At 40.2% G+C, this 17216-nt stretch overlaps 2 protein-coding genes across 7 annotated transcripts in view; one reads left to right on the top strand and one right to left on the bottom strand.

Annotated features, from left to right (window-relative positions):
- Positions 1 to 1200: 1200 nt before the first annotated feature.
- Positions 1201 to 1422, bottom strand: LOC130857023 (mitochondrial import receptor subunit TOM6 homolog). Its single transcript, XM_057742200.1, is given in 3 exon segments — positions 1201 to 1270; positions 1272 to 1299; positions 1302 to 1422. Coding segments are annotated over 3 exon segments (219 nt in total).
- An 11535-nt stretch (positions 1423 to 12957) lies between these two features.
- Positions 12958 to 17216, top strand: part of RAB3IP (RAB3A interacting protein) — a 48294-nt gene continuing 44035 nt past the window's right edge. Inside the window, exon 1 of one of the 6 annotated variants that reach the window (XM_057742195.1) lies at positions 12958 to 13061. Coding sequence is in view for 3 of the 6 variants with exons in the window: in XM_057742193.1 (XP_057598176.1) it covers positions 13961 to 14001 (41 nt within the window). In the remaining 3 variants the exon portion in view is untranslated. Of the gene's footprint in view, positions 13179 to 13269; positions 13291 to 13856; positions 14002 to 17216 lie in introns of those variants that run through there. The other 5 variants (XM_057742194.1, XM_057742196.1, XM_057742193.1 and 2 more) reach the window with 5 other exon arrangements.

The raw sequence follows: 17216 nt of genomic DNA, 5'->3' as shown, positions 1-17216 counted from the left end.
TAAGTGATATCACTTTCTCTGTCTGACATTTCACTAAGCGTGATATTCTCTAGGTCCGTCCACATTGCTGCACATGGCAGAATTTCATTCTTTTTTATGACTGAGTAATACTCCATTGTATTTATGTAAACATCTTCTTTCTCCATTCATCTGTTGATGGACAGACACTTGGGTTGCCTCCATATCTTGGCTATTGTAAATAGTGCTGCTATGAACACAGAAGTGCTTGTATCTTTTCAAATTAGTGTTTTCATTTTTTTACAGATATATACTCAGGAGTGGAGTTGCTGGATCACATGGTAGTTCTATTTTTAGTTTTTTGAGGAACCTCCATCCTGTTTTCCATAGTGGCTGTACCAATTTTCATTCCTACCAACAGTGTACAGGTGTTCCCTTCTCTCCACATCCTTACCGACATTTGTTATTTGCAGACTTTTTGATGATAACCATTCTTACAGGTGTAAGGTGATGCTGTTGTTTTAATTTGTATTTCTCTAACAATTAGTGATGTCATGCATCTTTCCACGTGCCTGTTAGCCTCTGTATGTCTTCTTTGGAATATGTCTATTCAAGTCTTTTGCCCATTTTTTGATAGCGTTTTTTTTTTTTTTAATATCGGGTTGCATGAGCCATTTATAGATTTTAGATGTTAACCCCTTGTTGGTCATATCATTTGCAAATATTTTCTTCCATTCAGTAGATTGTCTTTTTTCTTTTTTAATTACAAATTCAATTTCACTACTAATGATTGGTCTGTTCAAATTTTCTGTTTCTTCTTGATTCAGTCATGGCAGGTTGTATGTTTCTAGAAATTTTTTCATTTCTTCTAAGTTGCCCAATTTGTTAACTGTTCATAGTATTCTCTTATGTTTGTTTCTTTGTGTACAGTCTTTATTTGTTAAAATATCATTAGATTATTCCTCAGGACAAGAGCAAAGATCATCCCCTGCAGAAACTTAGGAACTATGTACAGAAATTTATAGAACAGAGGAAAACATTTTAGCTGAAGCCTGTCTCCTGACCAGAGAAGGGTGTTCTGAGTGGACTCAGCAAAGAAAAGGAAATCAGGCAGGGCAGGTAAGGTGCCCATCTGAATCAAACTTCAGCTGCCATCAGGGCAAGTCTTGCAACTGTCACAGATTGGAGGTTCTGTTTTTGGAAGGTTCAAGTACCACACAGGAGTTCCATGTGTCTTTACCACTACACGCCAGGCTGAGGTGCCATTAGGTCAATGTCACTCAAATTCCTGGCCAGCCAAACTCCAGCAGCAGAGTCCCAAGTTGAGGATCAAGTTCCTCAGAAGTCATTCCTGTGGGTGGTGAAGTGGTAGATGCCCCGAAGCCAGGCTCCCGCATTGTCTGGAATTTCAGGAGCTTCGTTTGCTGAGCCTGCAGCGGTCATGCCGACCCCACTGGAAGCCATAGCAGCACCTCCACTCTCTTATAACTTTTTGTATCTCTGTGGTATTGGTTGCTACTTCTCCTCTTTCATTTCTTATACTGTTTATTTGGGTCCTCTCTCTTTTCTTCTCTGTAAGCCTGGCTAAAGGTTTATAGAGATTTTTTATTTTTTTAAAAAACCAGCTCTTGGTTTCATGGATCTTTTCTATTGTTTTCTGGTCTCTATTTTATTTATTTCCTCTCTAATGTTTATGATTTCCTTCTTTCTGCAGACTTTGGGCTTTGTTTATTCTTCTTTTTCTAATTCCTTTAGGTGGTAGGTTAAGTTGTTTATTTGACATTTTTCTTGTTTCTTGAGAAAGGCCCATATTGCTATAAACTTCCCTCTCAGAACTGCTTTTACTGCATTCCATAGATTTTAGAAAGTTTTGTTTCCACTTTCATTTGTCTCAAGGTATTTTCTGATTTCCTCTTTGACTTTTTCATTGACCCATTGGGTTTTACTAGCATGTTCTTTAGTTTCCAAGTTTGTGCTTTTCCCATTTTTCTTTCTGCGACTGATTTAATTTTATACTGTTGTGAAAAAAATGCCTGATATATTTCTATCCTTTTAAATTTGTCGTGACTTGTTTTGTGGCCTAATATGTGATGTATGCTGGAGAACATTCCAGGTGAACCTAACAGGAATGTATATTCTGCTGGTTTTGCATGCAATGTCCTGTAGATATCTGCTAAGTTCAACTGGTCTATTGTGTCATTTAATACAATACCACTGTTGTCTTATTGATTATCTGTCTGTATGATCTATCCATTGATGTAAGTGGGGTGTTAAAGTCCCCTCTTATATCATTGTCAACTTCTCCCTTTATGTCTGTTAATATTTGCTTTATATATTTAGATGTGCATGTATTTGGTACATATGTGTCAATGAGTGTAATGTCCTCTTTTTGTATTGATGCCTTTATCATTATATAATGTCCTTCTTTGTCTTTTGGTATAGCCTTTGTTTTAAAGTCAGTTTTGTCTGATATGAGTATTGCTACCCCTGCTTTCTTATTGTTGTTCCATTTGCTTGAAATATCTTTTGCCATCCTTTCACTTTCAGTCTGTGTGTGTCTTTAACTCTGAAGTGAGTATCTTGCAGGCGGCATGCAGATGGGTCTTGTTTTTTTTATCCAATCAGCCATCCTATGTCTTTTGATTGAACAAATTAGTCTGTTGACATTTAAAGTAATTATTGATAGTTATGTGCTTACTGCCATTTTATTACTTGTTTTCTGGTTGTTTTGTAGTTCTTCTCTGTTCATTTCTTCTTTTTGTTTCTTCCCTTGTGAATTGATGATTTTCTTTTGTACTATGTTTGAGTAACTTTCTTTTTGGTTTTTGTGTATCTGTCGTAGGTTCTCACCAGAAGTCCTCTTTAATTCTTTGGAATAGCAATATTCAATTTTATGGATAATGAGGAACTCATATGAGTGTGGCCTGAATTCTCTTCTGATGATATTCAAAATTATTGATATTTTAGGATAATATAAATAGAGTCCTTCAAAATTATTTAGTCAACTACTAACAAAAATGCACATATAGGCTACTAAAACTAGGGGTGACCCAAAACTTTTGGCTAGGCCTTACTCAAAGCCTCATAATTACAATATGCTGGAAATCTCAAGATCCCAAGAGAAAGACTAATTAAGAGTTTGTATTGTTCATTTACTCTTTATAAAATATCACGCTAAGCATGTCATTGCCTCAAGGTCAGATTCTACAGTTGTCTGAAGTCTCTCGCCTTGAGCCGGTATTGCTGGCTCAAGCAATTGGTGACAGATGCCCATTCCTTGCAGCCAAAAGTGTCTGCCTGTCTGGCAAGATGTATCTCACATGGGAATGAGGTCAGAGTATTTCTGGTCCTGAAAGATATTTACCTAAAGCAAACACTCGTTGATTAATTTTGATTATGTCAGTGACAATACTGTTATGTATGCAACTGAACAATTCTTGTGATGTCTGAACTGTATTCACGCAGTGTATCCTGAATTTCTACTCCAAATTTGTGTTACTGGTAGTTGCTATCAGCCTAGATTTCAGCAGTTTCATGAAAGGGAGCCATGTGCACAGAAACTTAGGAAACTTTTGTGATTCATATGCCACTTCTCAAATTCTAATTGTGTCTTTTTTGATAGCACAGTTTCCTTTTGGGTCTGTGAAATTAAATTCCTTTTATAACCAAGCTGCACAGATAGGAGAGATACTTGGTAATTCAAACGCATCTTGAAGTTTGCACATTAAAAGCAGCTGCAGAAACTTTAAGTATGGGTCAAATTCATCAAAATATGTGTCTTCTGAAATTTGGACTTTATTTCTACCAAAATAGTAGAGCAACTCCTCAAATCTATAATTCCATTAAACTCACAGAAGTTGCCACGAGCTCAATTTACATGGCTGATTTGAGCCGGATATCTTCACTTCCTGAAACAAAAGCCCTTCCTTTTCCTTGTGGTTTCAAGCTCAGTATATTCAGATGTTTCATCAGATCAGAAAGAAAGCACAATCTCTTGGGCCCCTGCATGTTGAGCAAGTTGGGCCTGTGAGAGCCCTTTCATTCCCCAAAGTCTTTGACCTCGAAACATCTCTTTAACAAGTTCCCATAACCTAGCCTTCTGGTTTCATTAAAATAAACCCAGACTGCACACACTGCTTTGTCTTTGTCCAATCTGGTTAAGAACACAGGCACAAAAAATGTTGACAACCATGATAAGTTCCATTCTTACACCAGGAAAAGAATGTTTCTTGGGTAGCTCAAGTCACAGATTTGCCTAATGAATGATAAAAGGAACATCAGACTTCTCCCTGGTCTTGAATTAGCATCGAAGCATCCCTACCCCCTCTTTCATTACAGGTACCCCACCAATAAAAAAAATCCATATTTATGCCAAACTTCTTTTTTTTCTTTAATAAATTTACTTATTTATTTATTTATTTAATTGGCTGCTTTGGATCTTTGTTGCTGCATGCAGGCTCTCTCTAGTTGCGGCGGGCAGGGGCTACTCTTCATTGTGGTGCTACGGCTTCTCAGTGCAGTGGCTTTTCTTGCAGAGCACAGGCTCTGGAGACAGCTCTAGTAGCTGTGGCACATGGGCTCAATAGTTGTGGGTCCTGGGCTCCAGAGCACAGCCTCAGTAGTTGAGGCACACAGGGTTAGTTGCTCCACGGCATGTGGGATCTTCCCAGATCAGGGATCAAACTCATGTCCCCTACATTGGCAGGCAGATTCTTAACCACTGCGCCACCAGGGAAGTCCCTATGCCAAACTTCTTAAATTCTTTACTGACAGAGATAGCCCTTGGAAAGGTCTGTGTTCTAGCTAATCGGGGTCAGTTAGGTCACCTACTTTATAGCATTCCAGCCCATACATTTGGCACATGGACCATACATTTTAAACTTAAAATAAAATAAATATTTTTGCATTGTTGTTTAAGTGTGTGTGTGTGTGTGTGTGTGTGTGTGTGTGTGTATGAGTCATAGTGGTTTCCAAACTTTTTTTTAAATTTACATCTGGAGGTTCAATATGTAAAGGAAATACAAGATAAGCCAGCTGTACTAAAAGGGGGATGAGACAAAAAATACCCAGGCCTGTTTGAAACCCATTTTGATGCATAGTCAATTTTTGTGACTAGTGCATGGGTAAATGAAGAGAAGATATATTCTTATTTGCATATGTATTTATACCTTTATGTAAATGTATATAAATACATACATATATATGTATGTATATAACCTACTGTATTAATTATGTTACTTAGGTCTTTTCTATCCTTACTTATTTTGTTATTTTTTATGACGTGATTAGTCATGGTTTCTGTTGATTTCTTCTTGAATTTCCTATAGTTCTTGCTTTATGAATTTGAACGCTATCTTATTTGGTGCATGGATATTCCTAAGTGTGAGATCTTAACTTTTCAGCTCACACTTTATTGTTATAATAAATAAGCTTTGTCTTTGTCTCATTTATTGCTTTTTCCCTGAATTAAGCTTTGCTTGAGATATAATTTTGATCTTGGCTTCATTTGCTTGGTATCACTTTGTCTATTTTAGTTTTGTTTTAAATCACTTTGTTTTCACTATCTTATGTATACAGCATGTAGTTGGGGCTTAATTTGATATTCCATCTGAGAAAAGTTTTCAATTAATTGGTAAATTTAAACTCTTTATATTTATTGAAGTAAAAATTATGTTTTATTTTAGTCCATTTGTCATTTTTGCCATGCTTTTGGTTTATATAACTCATTTAATTTTTTGTCAGTATATGGCCTGTATATTCCTTATGTATGCATGTTTTTTGAACTTGAAAGGCATGTGTTTTTGCTCTAGTGGATAGCTTAATAACTTTATAACTATTACTATTTTTAGGTATTATTCAAAGCAGTGAGCAGTATATTTCCTGTTCCTCCCCTCTGCACTCATTAACTATACATTTTTTTGTAATGTTTACCTTATTTCTTTTCTCTTTCATCTTCTGTTGGTTGTTTCATTGCTATATTGTCAGGATATAAAAAAATTTACTCTCTTCTATGACAATAATTCTCACGTTTGCTTTACATTTAATTCTACAGATAAATGGATTCAAAGATCACTGCCAGCTTTTTAAATTTTTTTCTAAATTCATGGCTGGCTAAAGTTCATCCTCTACTAATGTCCTATTAAAGCGACTGTGAAAGCCACATTGCTTGCATTTTCAAAAATGTTGTCTATTACATTTGTACTTGAACAAGTTTCTCTGGTATCAAATTCTTGGGTATAAAATCCTTTGGTTCAGATTTTGTTCCCCTGCCCCACCCCCCGCCCCTTTTACAGATCTTGATAGTTTTTATCTAGCTATCCAAAAGATTTTCATTAGCTTTGAAATCCATTAGCTTTACTGGATTACATCTTAGTTTGACTATTATGAGCCATTTTTTTTCTTTGGGATACTATATGCCCTTTCTTTCTATAGATTTAGGTCTTCTTATATTTCTGGGAAGTCTCTCAAAATATTTAAGCTTTTTTTCTTCTGTCTCAAAAACTAGATTATTTTCTTGGTTTTCTTTCTTAATTATGCATATATTGAATTTATTTTGTCTCTTTAGTATTTACATAATTTTCTTTCTAATCCTTTTAAACATTTTGTTTATTTCCATTTCATTTTACTTGCTTTTCTTTTTTCTGGTATTCCATGACATTAAAAATAATTTATTTTGTTTTTGTTGTTTTCCTTAATAAGTGCTTATTCTCCTTCGTGCTATTTCCAAGACTGCCTTCATTTTTGACATAGTTTAATTTTGTTTCCTCCCACTTCTTTCAACTCATATTTGAAATCTTTTCATGGTTTTGCTTTATTTTTAGAAATTTCACGTGTAAAGAGTTAGGAAAGTTGAGTTAATCATACTTGTCATTGTTTGCCACATTAACATAGTTGACTCACGCAAGGCCAGTCTTATTTATTTCTTCCTTTTTATTTATATTCCTATCCCCGCATAGGCAATCATTCACATGTTAAATGTGTATCTTTTAATGTGTTTTTGTTAAATGTGTATTGTTTTTATGTATATACTTCTTAATGAATATACATGATAATGATCATGTATCTTTTTTTTTTTTCCACTTAGCATTATGGTTTTAGGATTTATCCATGTTGCTTTGTGGCCCTCTAATTAGTTGCTTCTAAGCTGACATGAAACTCCATGATGTGCATTTACTACCTTTTACTTGTGCATTCTCCTGGTGATAGTTACCAGAAGGCTTCCAACTCCCTGCCACTAGAAATACCCCTGCTGTCTTAACCCACTTGGGTTGCTATAACAATAGACTGGGTAGCTTATAAATAACAGAAATTCATTTCAAAGATCCTCTTCCAAGTTGCACCCTTAACTTTTTTTTTTTTTTTTTTAATTTTTTGCTGTGTTGGGTCTTAGTTGCGGCACACGCGATTTTTCATTGCAGCATGTGGGCTCTTCATTGTGGTGCATTGTCTTCTCTCTAGTTGTGGCACACTGGCTCAGTTGCCCCACGCATGTGGGATCTTAGTTTCCCAACCAGGGATTGAACCCGCATCCCCTGCATTAGAAGGTGGATTCTTAACCACTGGACCACTAAGGAAGTCCCACACCCTTAACTTTTAAAACTTATGGCTGTATGTTTGGTTAAAAATTTCTTTTGCCTAATGGCAACATTTAAAAATATATTTATATATTATTTATTTGGTTGCAGCAGGCAGGCTTCTTAGTTGTGGCAGGTGGGCTCCTTAGTTGTGGCTTGAGGGCTCCTTAGTTGTGTCATGTGAACTCTTAGTTGTGGCATGCATGTGGGATCTAGTTCCTTGACGAGGGATCAAACCTGGGCCCCTGCACTGGGAGCACGGAGTCGTAACCACTGCACCACCAGGGAAGTCCCATGGCCACATTTGTTAATAAGAATTTCAATTTGCCATTTTTTTCCCTAGTACCTTCTTTTTTTCTTATGGTATTTTTGAATGCTGGTTCCTTTTTGATTGACTACCGATCTTTGAAGGAAAAGTTTTCCAAAATATGCAGCTTACAAAAGATTTGTACTGAGGAGGGGCCTGCCCAACCATGTTCCATGTTATTATATATCTAATCCTATATTGACTGTTTTCTCCACTAGAATGTAAGAGCCATAAAGGCCAGGACATTGTCTTATTCTCTGTCATAGTCCCAGCCTCTAAATCAGCATTTGGCATGTAAGGGACACTCAGTAAATAAGGGAATGAGTGCATAAAAGAATTACTGTGAAATATAGCGATTATTAGATACTACAGCACATGTGGCTTCCCAGTATTCCTGTAATGAGGATGACTAATGGGCCTCATAAAGGACAGTTTATTTTGCTTTGTGTTATCAGTTTAGCTTGAATAATCACTCTCCCTGTGTACACTTATTTTCAAATTCATATTTTCAAAGAGAAGGGAATTGACTGGTTTTTTTTCATTCAACAGAATGAAAGATCCCTGATGTGGATCCCTGTTGCTGAAGGTTGACCTACCTCATATCTAATCTAAACACACAGGGTTGCTTTTGGCTCAGGTAACTATACAGGTACAGTTATTAATGGTCAACACAGCACGGCTGGTTTCTCTTAACTGTACAGTGGCATGAGTCACAGCAACCTTGTGCAGAAAGACCATCTATACTCATAAGAATGTGGTGAATGTCGCTGGCACTCCCAGGCTTTCGAAGTGAATATTGCCATTTCAAAACAGTTGCTTCATGGGAAGTTGTCTGTATTGTATTATATGTGTTTCAAATGTATTTGGAAGCATTTTTTGGATGTCCTGTTTTGAAGTGTCAGAATGATACAATGAAAATATATAGGCTAGTATTCCGAGGACCTGGGTTTAAGACCAGCACATATTAGCTCTGTGAGTTTGGATAAATCACCTCATCTGTCTGAGTCTCAGTTTACTCATTTGTGAAAACAGGTGAGGTGGTGAGATGACTTAAAGTCTCCTCCAGCTCCAATATTTTATGACTCTGTAATTACTTTTAGAGATTTCATAGCATAATTGTGAACATTCCCAAATACATCAAACATCCCTTCTTTGAATGTAGGTTTCAGTTTTGGGAACAGATAAAATTTATCAGAGCCAAGTCTTTTAATACCATGTATGACCAAGGTAGATGGTACTGTTTTTTAGGCTCAGAATAATCATGCTTGCCTTTATTTCTGTATATTCATTTGCAAGTGACAGAAAATGCAACACAAATTGACTTAAGCAAAGAGAAAATTACTGGCTCACATAACTAAAAAGTTCAGGGTCTCCAGATTCAGTCACAGCTTGATCCAGGAAGTGAAATAATGTCATCAGGACTCACACTTGGTTTTCTTATCTCTCAGTTCAGCCTTCTCCCTGTTAGTTCCATTCTCAGGCTTGTTCTCCATTGGGTGGCAAGATCACTGCCAGCAGCCTCAGGCTTACATTTAATCTTCTCAGCAGAAAGAGAGATTCACTTTTCCCAATAATTTCCCAAAAGTCCCAGAATTGATTTTTATCAGCTGTGTTTTAGTCATTTGCTTATCATGAACTAACCACAGTGACCAGGCGGATTCTCTGACTGGTTAAGCCTGGGCCAGATGCTCACCCCAAAAGTGGGGAGGGGGAGTCAGTTCTACTTGAGTCATGTGTACTGAACACCGTAGAAGGGTACTTCCCCAGATAAAATCATTGTGCTGATCTAAAAAAGGTAGAATGATGTTGAACATTAGAGGAGAAGGGTGGGAGGAGAGAAGGGGCGGGGGAACATGTACTCAGTTGTTACATTTGACAAATTCATCCTTTGAAATGTTTCCCTTTTCCCATTTTTGTTGCGGTATAGGCACTATCTCATAGTCGCTTCCTATCTAATTTCCTTGCCTTGAGTCCCCCCCTCCCCCGCCCCACCATCCCAAGTACATTCTAGTCATTGCCACCACATTACCCTTCCTAAAAGCATTGGTTTGATCATTTTACTCTCCAGCTCAAAATCTTTCAGGAACTCTCTTCTGACTACTGTACCGAATTCCATATTCTTCAGTTTGGCATTTAAAATCTTCCACAATCTGACTCCCACATATTTCCACATCTATTTACCTATGCTTGACCCAGGTGCATTGTTCACCATCGTATTTTCCTTACAATGTCTTTGCTCTTTTTGTATGTTCTACCCTATCACCATTTCTCTCATCCTAAGTCTTGGATAATCAGATGATGAGCCAGATACTGCTAGTTGTCTCCAATATCTGTTCTTCCCTTTTTCTTTAGTATTGGAACTGTTGATTTCTAGCTGGGCACATGGCCACTCAATAGAGACTACATGTTTCAACATCACTTACAGTTAAGTGCTGACCAATAAGGTGTAAGTGCAGTGATGTATACAACTTCTGCAAGTGTTTTTAAATGGAGGGGTGTTCTTTTCTGCCCCTATCACCTTTCTGCTGCCTGGAATAAGGATGTGATGGATGGAACTTGCACAGCCTCCTTGACGGTGAAGCCACATGATAGAAGGAGCCTGTGTCCATGTGGATCAGAGAGCCACCACACCAACTGTGCACTGCTTACACTTACATGAGAGGGATATATTTTATTTTGTTTAAGCTACTGTTGTTTTGAGTTTTTAAGTGCAATAGAAACCAATCTTTCCATGAAAATATGTTATTTAGGAAATTTTTTTGGTGGCCAATAACAGGAATCTATTTAAAGTCTAAGCAAAATGGGGGAATTATTTTAAGGATACAAGGATTGCTCTCAGAACCTGTGGTCAGGAATGAAAGAAGACTCAGGAATAGACTGGAACCTGGGACTAAAACATTGTGGGGAAGCTAGGAGTTTCTCTCATTGTGTCTCACCTCTCCTCTCTTCCCTCTTACTGCAGATTATTTATGCTCCTGGCATAGAGAAGTAATTAAAAAATATTTGCCTAATGGATGGCAATTTGTGTGTCAGTGAAATAAATTGGATCCAAAGCCAATCCTCAAAACATTTTCCTATGAGTCTGTAGCTTGTTAAAGTGAGTTATTTGTAGGGGATCATACATTTTAGAGTCTGAGCCCTTCTGTCAGCCCTTTCTCCCAGCTCTTTTTTTCCAGTTGCCTATTCTGACATCAGAAGAAAGGCGTGAAATGCAGAGTTGTCCACAACTGATCTCATGAAAGATATGTTCCAGACAACTCATTCTCAAACCGTGCTACCAGGTGAGGTATGTGAGAGGCAACACCTCTAAGACCATTGCAAAGAGCCTTGTGGATGACAGGTGGACCAATATGGGACTCAGGCACATGGCTATTGCTTATTATTTCCTGCAGATGCACGATGTCTTAGGTCCTATGTAGAACACAGTATACGGCCTGTCCTCTAAACATTTATATACCAAGACAGTGTATCTACATGTATGTCATTTACTCATTCTTCATTTTTTGAGCCAGTCCTCCTACATGTCAGGCCTTGTGCCTGTTCTCAAAAAGTACATAAGGAAATAGACAAATCTACAATTACAATTCCATGGGATAAGTGCTAGAAAGAGATAAAGTGAAGTGAAGGGCATCTAGCGTGCACTGGGGTGGGATAGAGCTGGGTGACAAGGAACAGGGAAGGGTTCACAATGGAATTGATGCCTTGGCAGAATTATGAAGGATAAGCAAGAATTAGCTAGGTAAGGAAAAGATGGAGGGTCAGGGCATGACAAGAAAAAGGAGCAGCATATGTAAAGACAGCATGTATAAGGGAGTATGTTAAGATTGGAAAACCCAAGTTGTTTGCCATAGGATGAGTTTATTTCACTTAGTTGTTGACAGTTGTTTTCTTCATTATGTTTGAGTCCTTGGATGATGGAGATTCTGTGCAATAGTTTCTCTGTTCCCATGTCTAGCAGTAGGCATATAGATCCAGCACAATAAATGTTTGATGAATGAATGATGTGGTGTAAGGGAGAAGTTAGAAATCCATTAATGAGGAAGGCCATGTCTAGTCCCAGTAAATAAGTGATGGGGTAGACTTAAGAATTATTTGTGAATTAGAATGGATAGGACTTGATATATTGGAAATGGAGTATAAAAGAGTAAATAATGACTTTCTATGTTTCTGTTTTTATTACAGGTGGATAATAGTAATAATGTTATTAATAATAGCTAATATTCAATAGGCACTCTGTGTCATGAAGTACACTATCTTACAGATATTAAGCCATTTAATTTCTTAACGACTTAGTGAGGTAGGTAGTCTTATTATCCCCGTTTGCTGGGGCTATTAGAGATCAACTAGCCCAAGGTCACTGACACAGCTAGTAGGTGCCAACCTCAAACCCAGTAATTCTGATTCCTATAGCCATATACATAGCCTACTCTTCTTTATTGCCCCTAAGAGATGTGATCACTATACAGAATGGGGGTCCTATTTAATATGTATATCACATAAATGGCATATATCTCTTTTACTAAACAGAGACACATATTATGATGTGACTGCCTCTTTTTGATCAGATTTTTGGAAGTCTGGTTTGTATTTTCAAGTTTCCTCTCTGGAGGACTTAAAAGTGGGGTGGAAGTTTGATAAAGTTTATCAGAGTTGACACAAAAGATGAGAGAAGGCAGGTGCAGAAACGACATTCTCGAATGCTCCAGCAGAGGCTGGAATGCTGGGATCTAGGTTCTATCAGACTCCCCCTTCTCCCATCCATCCCCCTACCCCACCCCCGAATACATACGCACGCGCGCACACACACACGTTGTAAGGTACATGCACGCCGAGTGTCAGGTTGGTTCTCGTGGTCCTCAACTCACATCGAAGGCTCCGACTCCTATAGAGCCCAACACACTCGAAGTGAACCCGAGACCGCCTGTCTAGCCCAGGGCAACACGGCTCAGCTCTAGCGCGCCCTGGTTCCCAAGGAAACCGCCTGCGGAGGCACCTGGGGCCTGCGCCCGGCACCTGCGAAAGCCCCGCCTGGCGCCAGGGGGCGCGGGAGCGCCTCGGCCCCTCTGGCCCCACGCCCGCCCCGCCCCCATCCCGCCCCCGCCCCGCCCCCATCCCGCCTTCCCTCCGCCGGGCCGGACCGCTCCCGGCGGCCGGCCCCGCTCCCGGCGCAGGCGCAGTCCCGCGCTCCCTCGGCGGCTCCCCGAGCGGCGCACCCGCGGTGGGTGAGTGTAGCGGCGTCGGCCAGCCGCCCTCCTCCGCCTCTGACGGCCTCGGGGCGCGCTGTGTGCGGTTCTGCGAGCGCCCCTGAGCGCGGGCCGCGGCCGCGGTGGGTTCGTCAGGTGGGTGCGGCCGCGGGAGGGAGAGGCCCGGGGCGCGGAGCACCGCCCCCTTCGGCGCCCGCGCGCCCGCCTCCCGCGAGCCGGCCTGGAGGGGCGGCCGCGGCAGGTGCAGGTGAGGGCGCGGCGCGCGGGGCGGGCGGGCTGTCCTGGCCCAGGGAACGCGCTCCCCCGCTGGGCGCGCGGGCTCCGGGACCCCGGCGGCGGCGGCTGGGCGCCTCGGGGCGTCCGCGGGCCCCCTGGGGCCGCTGGTGGGCGGCGGCGGCTCCTCCCGCGTCCCCGGGGCCCCGGGCGCGTTACTCATTAACTGCGCGGCCCCGAGCGCCCGCGGCGGGGTGCCCGGCGCCCAGTTACCTGCCGCCTGGGCGCGCGCGGCCGGGAGCTGGGGCCCCGGGGCGGGGGGCGTGTAAAGAGAGTTCGCGAACAAGTCGGGAGGCCGGCGCCGCTCGGGTGCTGAACGGGGCGAGGCAGTGGGCACGGACCCGGGGTCGTAGGGGGCGGCGAGCGGGGCGCCGCGGCGAGGGGTAGAGGTCACCCTCGGACGGTTTCGGCGAAACCTGGTGGGCGAGAGCCAGCGCCCGGAGTCGCGCCTTAGGTGGCAGCTCAGGTTCAGCCTGACTTTTGTTTCGGGGAGTTGAGGCGAGCTGCACAGACGTAATGGCAATTGCACTGTGCTTCCAGCGTGGACAGCTCGCTCCGACCGCCCGGGGAGCAGAGAGCTTAATGGACTCTGGAAGTGACGGTGTTAGGTGGACTCTGCAGCACGTGAAGAGTTGCCAGTTGTTATGGGATTTAAAAGAGAAAAAAAATCTGTAGTGGCTACAGGGTAAGCTCTTGAGAGTTAAGAGCGCTCAGTTAATGCTGATTCCGAAGAGGCAGTTTAGTTTCGTGGAAAAGTAGCATATTCTGAGGCTACCTGTTTCCCCCTCCAGCTCCCTGCTTTCAGGTTAGGGAAAGAGCCCTGTAGTCTTTCGCCAGTGGAGTGATTACATAATTGGGGGAGAGGCCGATAAGAGGATTGAAACAAAACTGTTCTGTTGTAAATCTGTTGAAAGACCCGTTTTCTGCTCATTCTCCTCATCCTTATTTTGTTGTTCATGCCATTTTAAATAGAAAAAAATGATGAATGACACATCAAGGAGAAAAGAGGCAGAATGGAGAAAAGAGATTTGTAGACCAATCATAGTAACTATTTGATACTGTTAAAAATTGCAACACTTTTATGGGGCCTTGTGCTGTTCACATTTGCTATTTATTTACTAGTGCCATGTATTTTGATAGGACTTTTCATGTTTGAACGGATACGTATCCTAATGTGATTTCTGTGATATAATCCTAAAGCCCTTCTGGAATGTATAGAAATAAGCTTAGCGGTTATACCGATACAATTTTACAATAGTGTCTTTCTTACTATTAGAAGAAAAGCCTTTTCATTTTTTTCTTTTTCCATTACAGTAATATTATATATTAGTGCATACCTTTGTGAACCAAAGGTATGCACTAATGTATTAAAAAAAAAAAAAAAGGAGGTGGCATTTAGTATAACTCTTCCTTGTGTGTTTGGCAAACAACTCATCTGTGGTACTATTGAATACCTCTTACCTCTTTTCACCAGGATCGCTATTTGATGTTCAGCTGCTTTCTGAATTTTCTAATTAATGGAGTTTCTAATTAGATCCAGTTGTACTTTTTGAATTGGTTTGGTTATGCATATACTTCCTTTAATATTATTTTCCTCTAATTTTCACTAAACCCTCAACCTCTTGAGCACACATAGACACTCTACAAATAATTTTTAAAATTGAAAAATTCTTAAAAATGTACCTCATCCTCTTTTTTTTTTTTTTGATATGGCAGACTTGTAGGTTACAGTAGTTTTACATGTATTATTGTAGTTAATCTCACCCCCTCTCTTTCTGAGCAGGACTCACTGAACCAGTTTTGATGAAAAATTATTTATCTGTTTTTTAAAGTTTTAGCTCCGTTACTTACTGTGCATATGACCTTGAGTAAAGCATTTAACCTCTGAGCTTATTTTCTCCATTTTCAGCAACTAAATGATATAGTGTTGTTGAACCATATGAATTTGCCAATATTGAACTGTTTTAAATATGGCTCAACGTAATATGAACTTAATAATGGTGGGATGAGAATTCAGTGAAATACTCCATGTGGGAGGTGGAGGAGAGCTACAGATGTTAGCTCAACAGTGTGCCATGCACAGTGCTTGTTTCTTCGAGTACCTTGACTCCTCTAGTTCTTCGGACATTCTTGGAGTATAGGGGGTGTTACTGTGTTTTACAAATCAGGAAATTGAGGGTCAGAGGAATGAAATAACTTGCCTCTGGTTACTTAGTTGGTGGTAGTCCTATAGCTGACTAGTGGCAGAGCCAGGATTAAACATGGAGAGTGAGCACCCAAAATGGAGCTTCTACCAGCTCTGCTTCTTCCATTCCTGAACCACACCTTCTGTAAAAGAGCTTTGTGACTATAAGAAGACACAGATGAAAGGAGTTATTATTATTTGTATTTCTGGTTAAAAAGTATCCAGATATTCTGATGATGGTGATACCAGCACTGCTGCTACTACTGCAGAGTGGAGCTTACCGTGTATCAAGTTCTGGTCTAAGCACTGTGCCAGCTCATTTACTCTACAGTGACCGAGGAGTTAGGTAATACTTTATCCCATTTTGTAGTTGAGAAGATTGAGGCACTGAGAGGTTATGGAGCTTGCTTAAGGTCACAAAGCTAATTGAGGGGACTAAATTAGGAGTTGGGCAGTTTGTGTTTGATGTTCATGATCTTAACCACTACACTCTACTACTTCTTCATGCGTAGGTTGTAATGCTGAAGAATCGGTTTTAATTTAGCTTTTATGAGATACTTAATATTGTAATAAGTAATTCTTAATGTGTCACTGGAGATTTTTAAATCAAATATTCATTGAATATCTACTCTGCAAGTCACAGTTGGGGGTTAAAGGAAAGACTCTTTAAGGCGCCTGGAAGGTAGGCCATATAATCATCCCGTATCTTTTGTAAGTTCCTCAGAATTTAGAAACTTTCACATACATACGTTGTTGTTGTAATTTTATCGAGTGCCAAGTAAGACACAGTGCTAAAATAGTTGAAGAGTGGGGAGGAAGGAAGGATGAGTAGTTGGTAGAGATATTTGTGTGTTGAGGGAAAGCTTTGAGGATATTCTGAGGGAGTGCACCTTTTTCTTTTTTTTCCTTTGTAGAGCTTTTATTATTATTATCATCATTGTTATTTCAAATCACAAATGTCATACATGAGTGTAAGCTAATTGTAAAAAGTTCAGTAATAAATAAGGCAAAAAAGAAAACCTTTCCACATCCCAATTCTCGCCCCCTCCCTTCCCCTCTCAAGTAACCACAGTTATACCTGGTGTGTATCCTTCCAGATCCTTTCCATACTTTTAAAACACATTCAAACATAGATACTTACCATTTTTATGTAAATGGTATCTATTAATATGGACTCCCATACAATCTGTAGACAGCTTCTTTAGAAGTCAGGGGAGTGCACCTTTTCAAACTAAACCTTTGCCTTACATAGTGCTAGTTAAGATGTAGTTCAACAAAAGCTAGTAAATTGGTTACTAAATTAATTACTTAAATATACCTGATATTCTAAAAATAAATTATCTGAGTTTTTTTGAAAACTGCTTTCTAGCTAGTTTCTCTTTTTCTGTTTTGCTGTCCTTTGCCAGGTAGTACTTTTTGTTTTTTTCTTTTCGGCTTCCACAGCACGGCGGAGTACATGCCTCTATTTTGGTATTTATTTTGATATTTACATTATATTTGTAACATTTGTTGACAGGGAGAGGACAGCATAGTGTACCCATGCTTTGAGGGCAGGGCTTCAGTTCATCTTACCCTGTTTTATAGCTTTAGCGTTGGGCCTGGAACCCAGTAGATACTGTGCTGTGTTTGGTGATGGATGGTCAGTGGAAAAATGTTAGGATGTATTGAAATTGGTCTAGCAGTAGAAATGGAAATGAGTGTTCAGAGTGGGAATC

Source organism: Hippopotamus amphibius, chromosome 7 (genome assembly GCF_030028045.1).
Source record: "Hippopotamus amphibius kiboko isolate mHipAmp2 chromosome 7, mHipAmp2.hap2, whole genome shotgun sequence".
Taxonomy (NCBI): domain Eukaryota; kingdom Metazoa; phylum Chordata; class Mammalia; order Artiodactyla; family Hippopotamidae; genus Hippopotamus; species Hippopotamus amphibius.
Note: the sequence above shows the minus strand (reverse complement) of the source record. Positions and strands in the feature narration are given on the sequence as shown.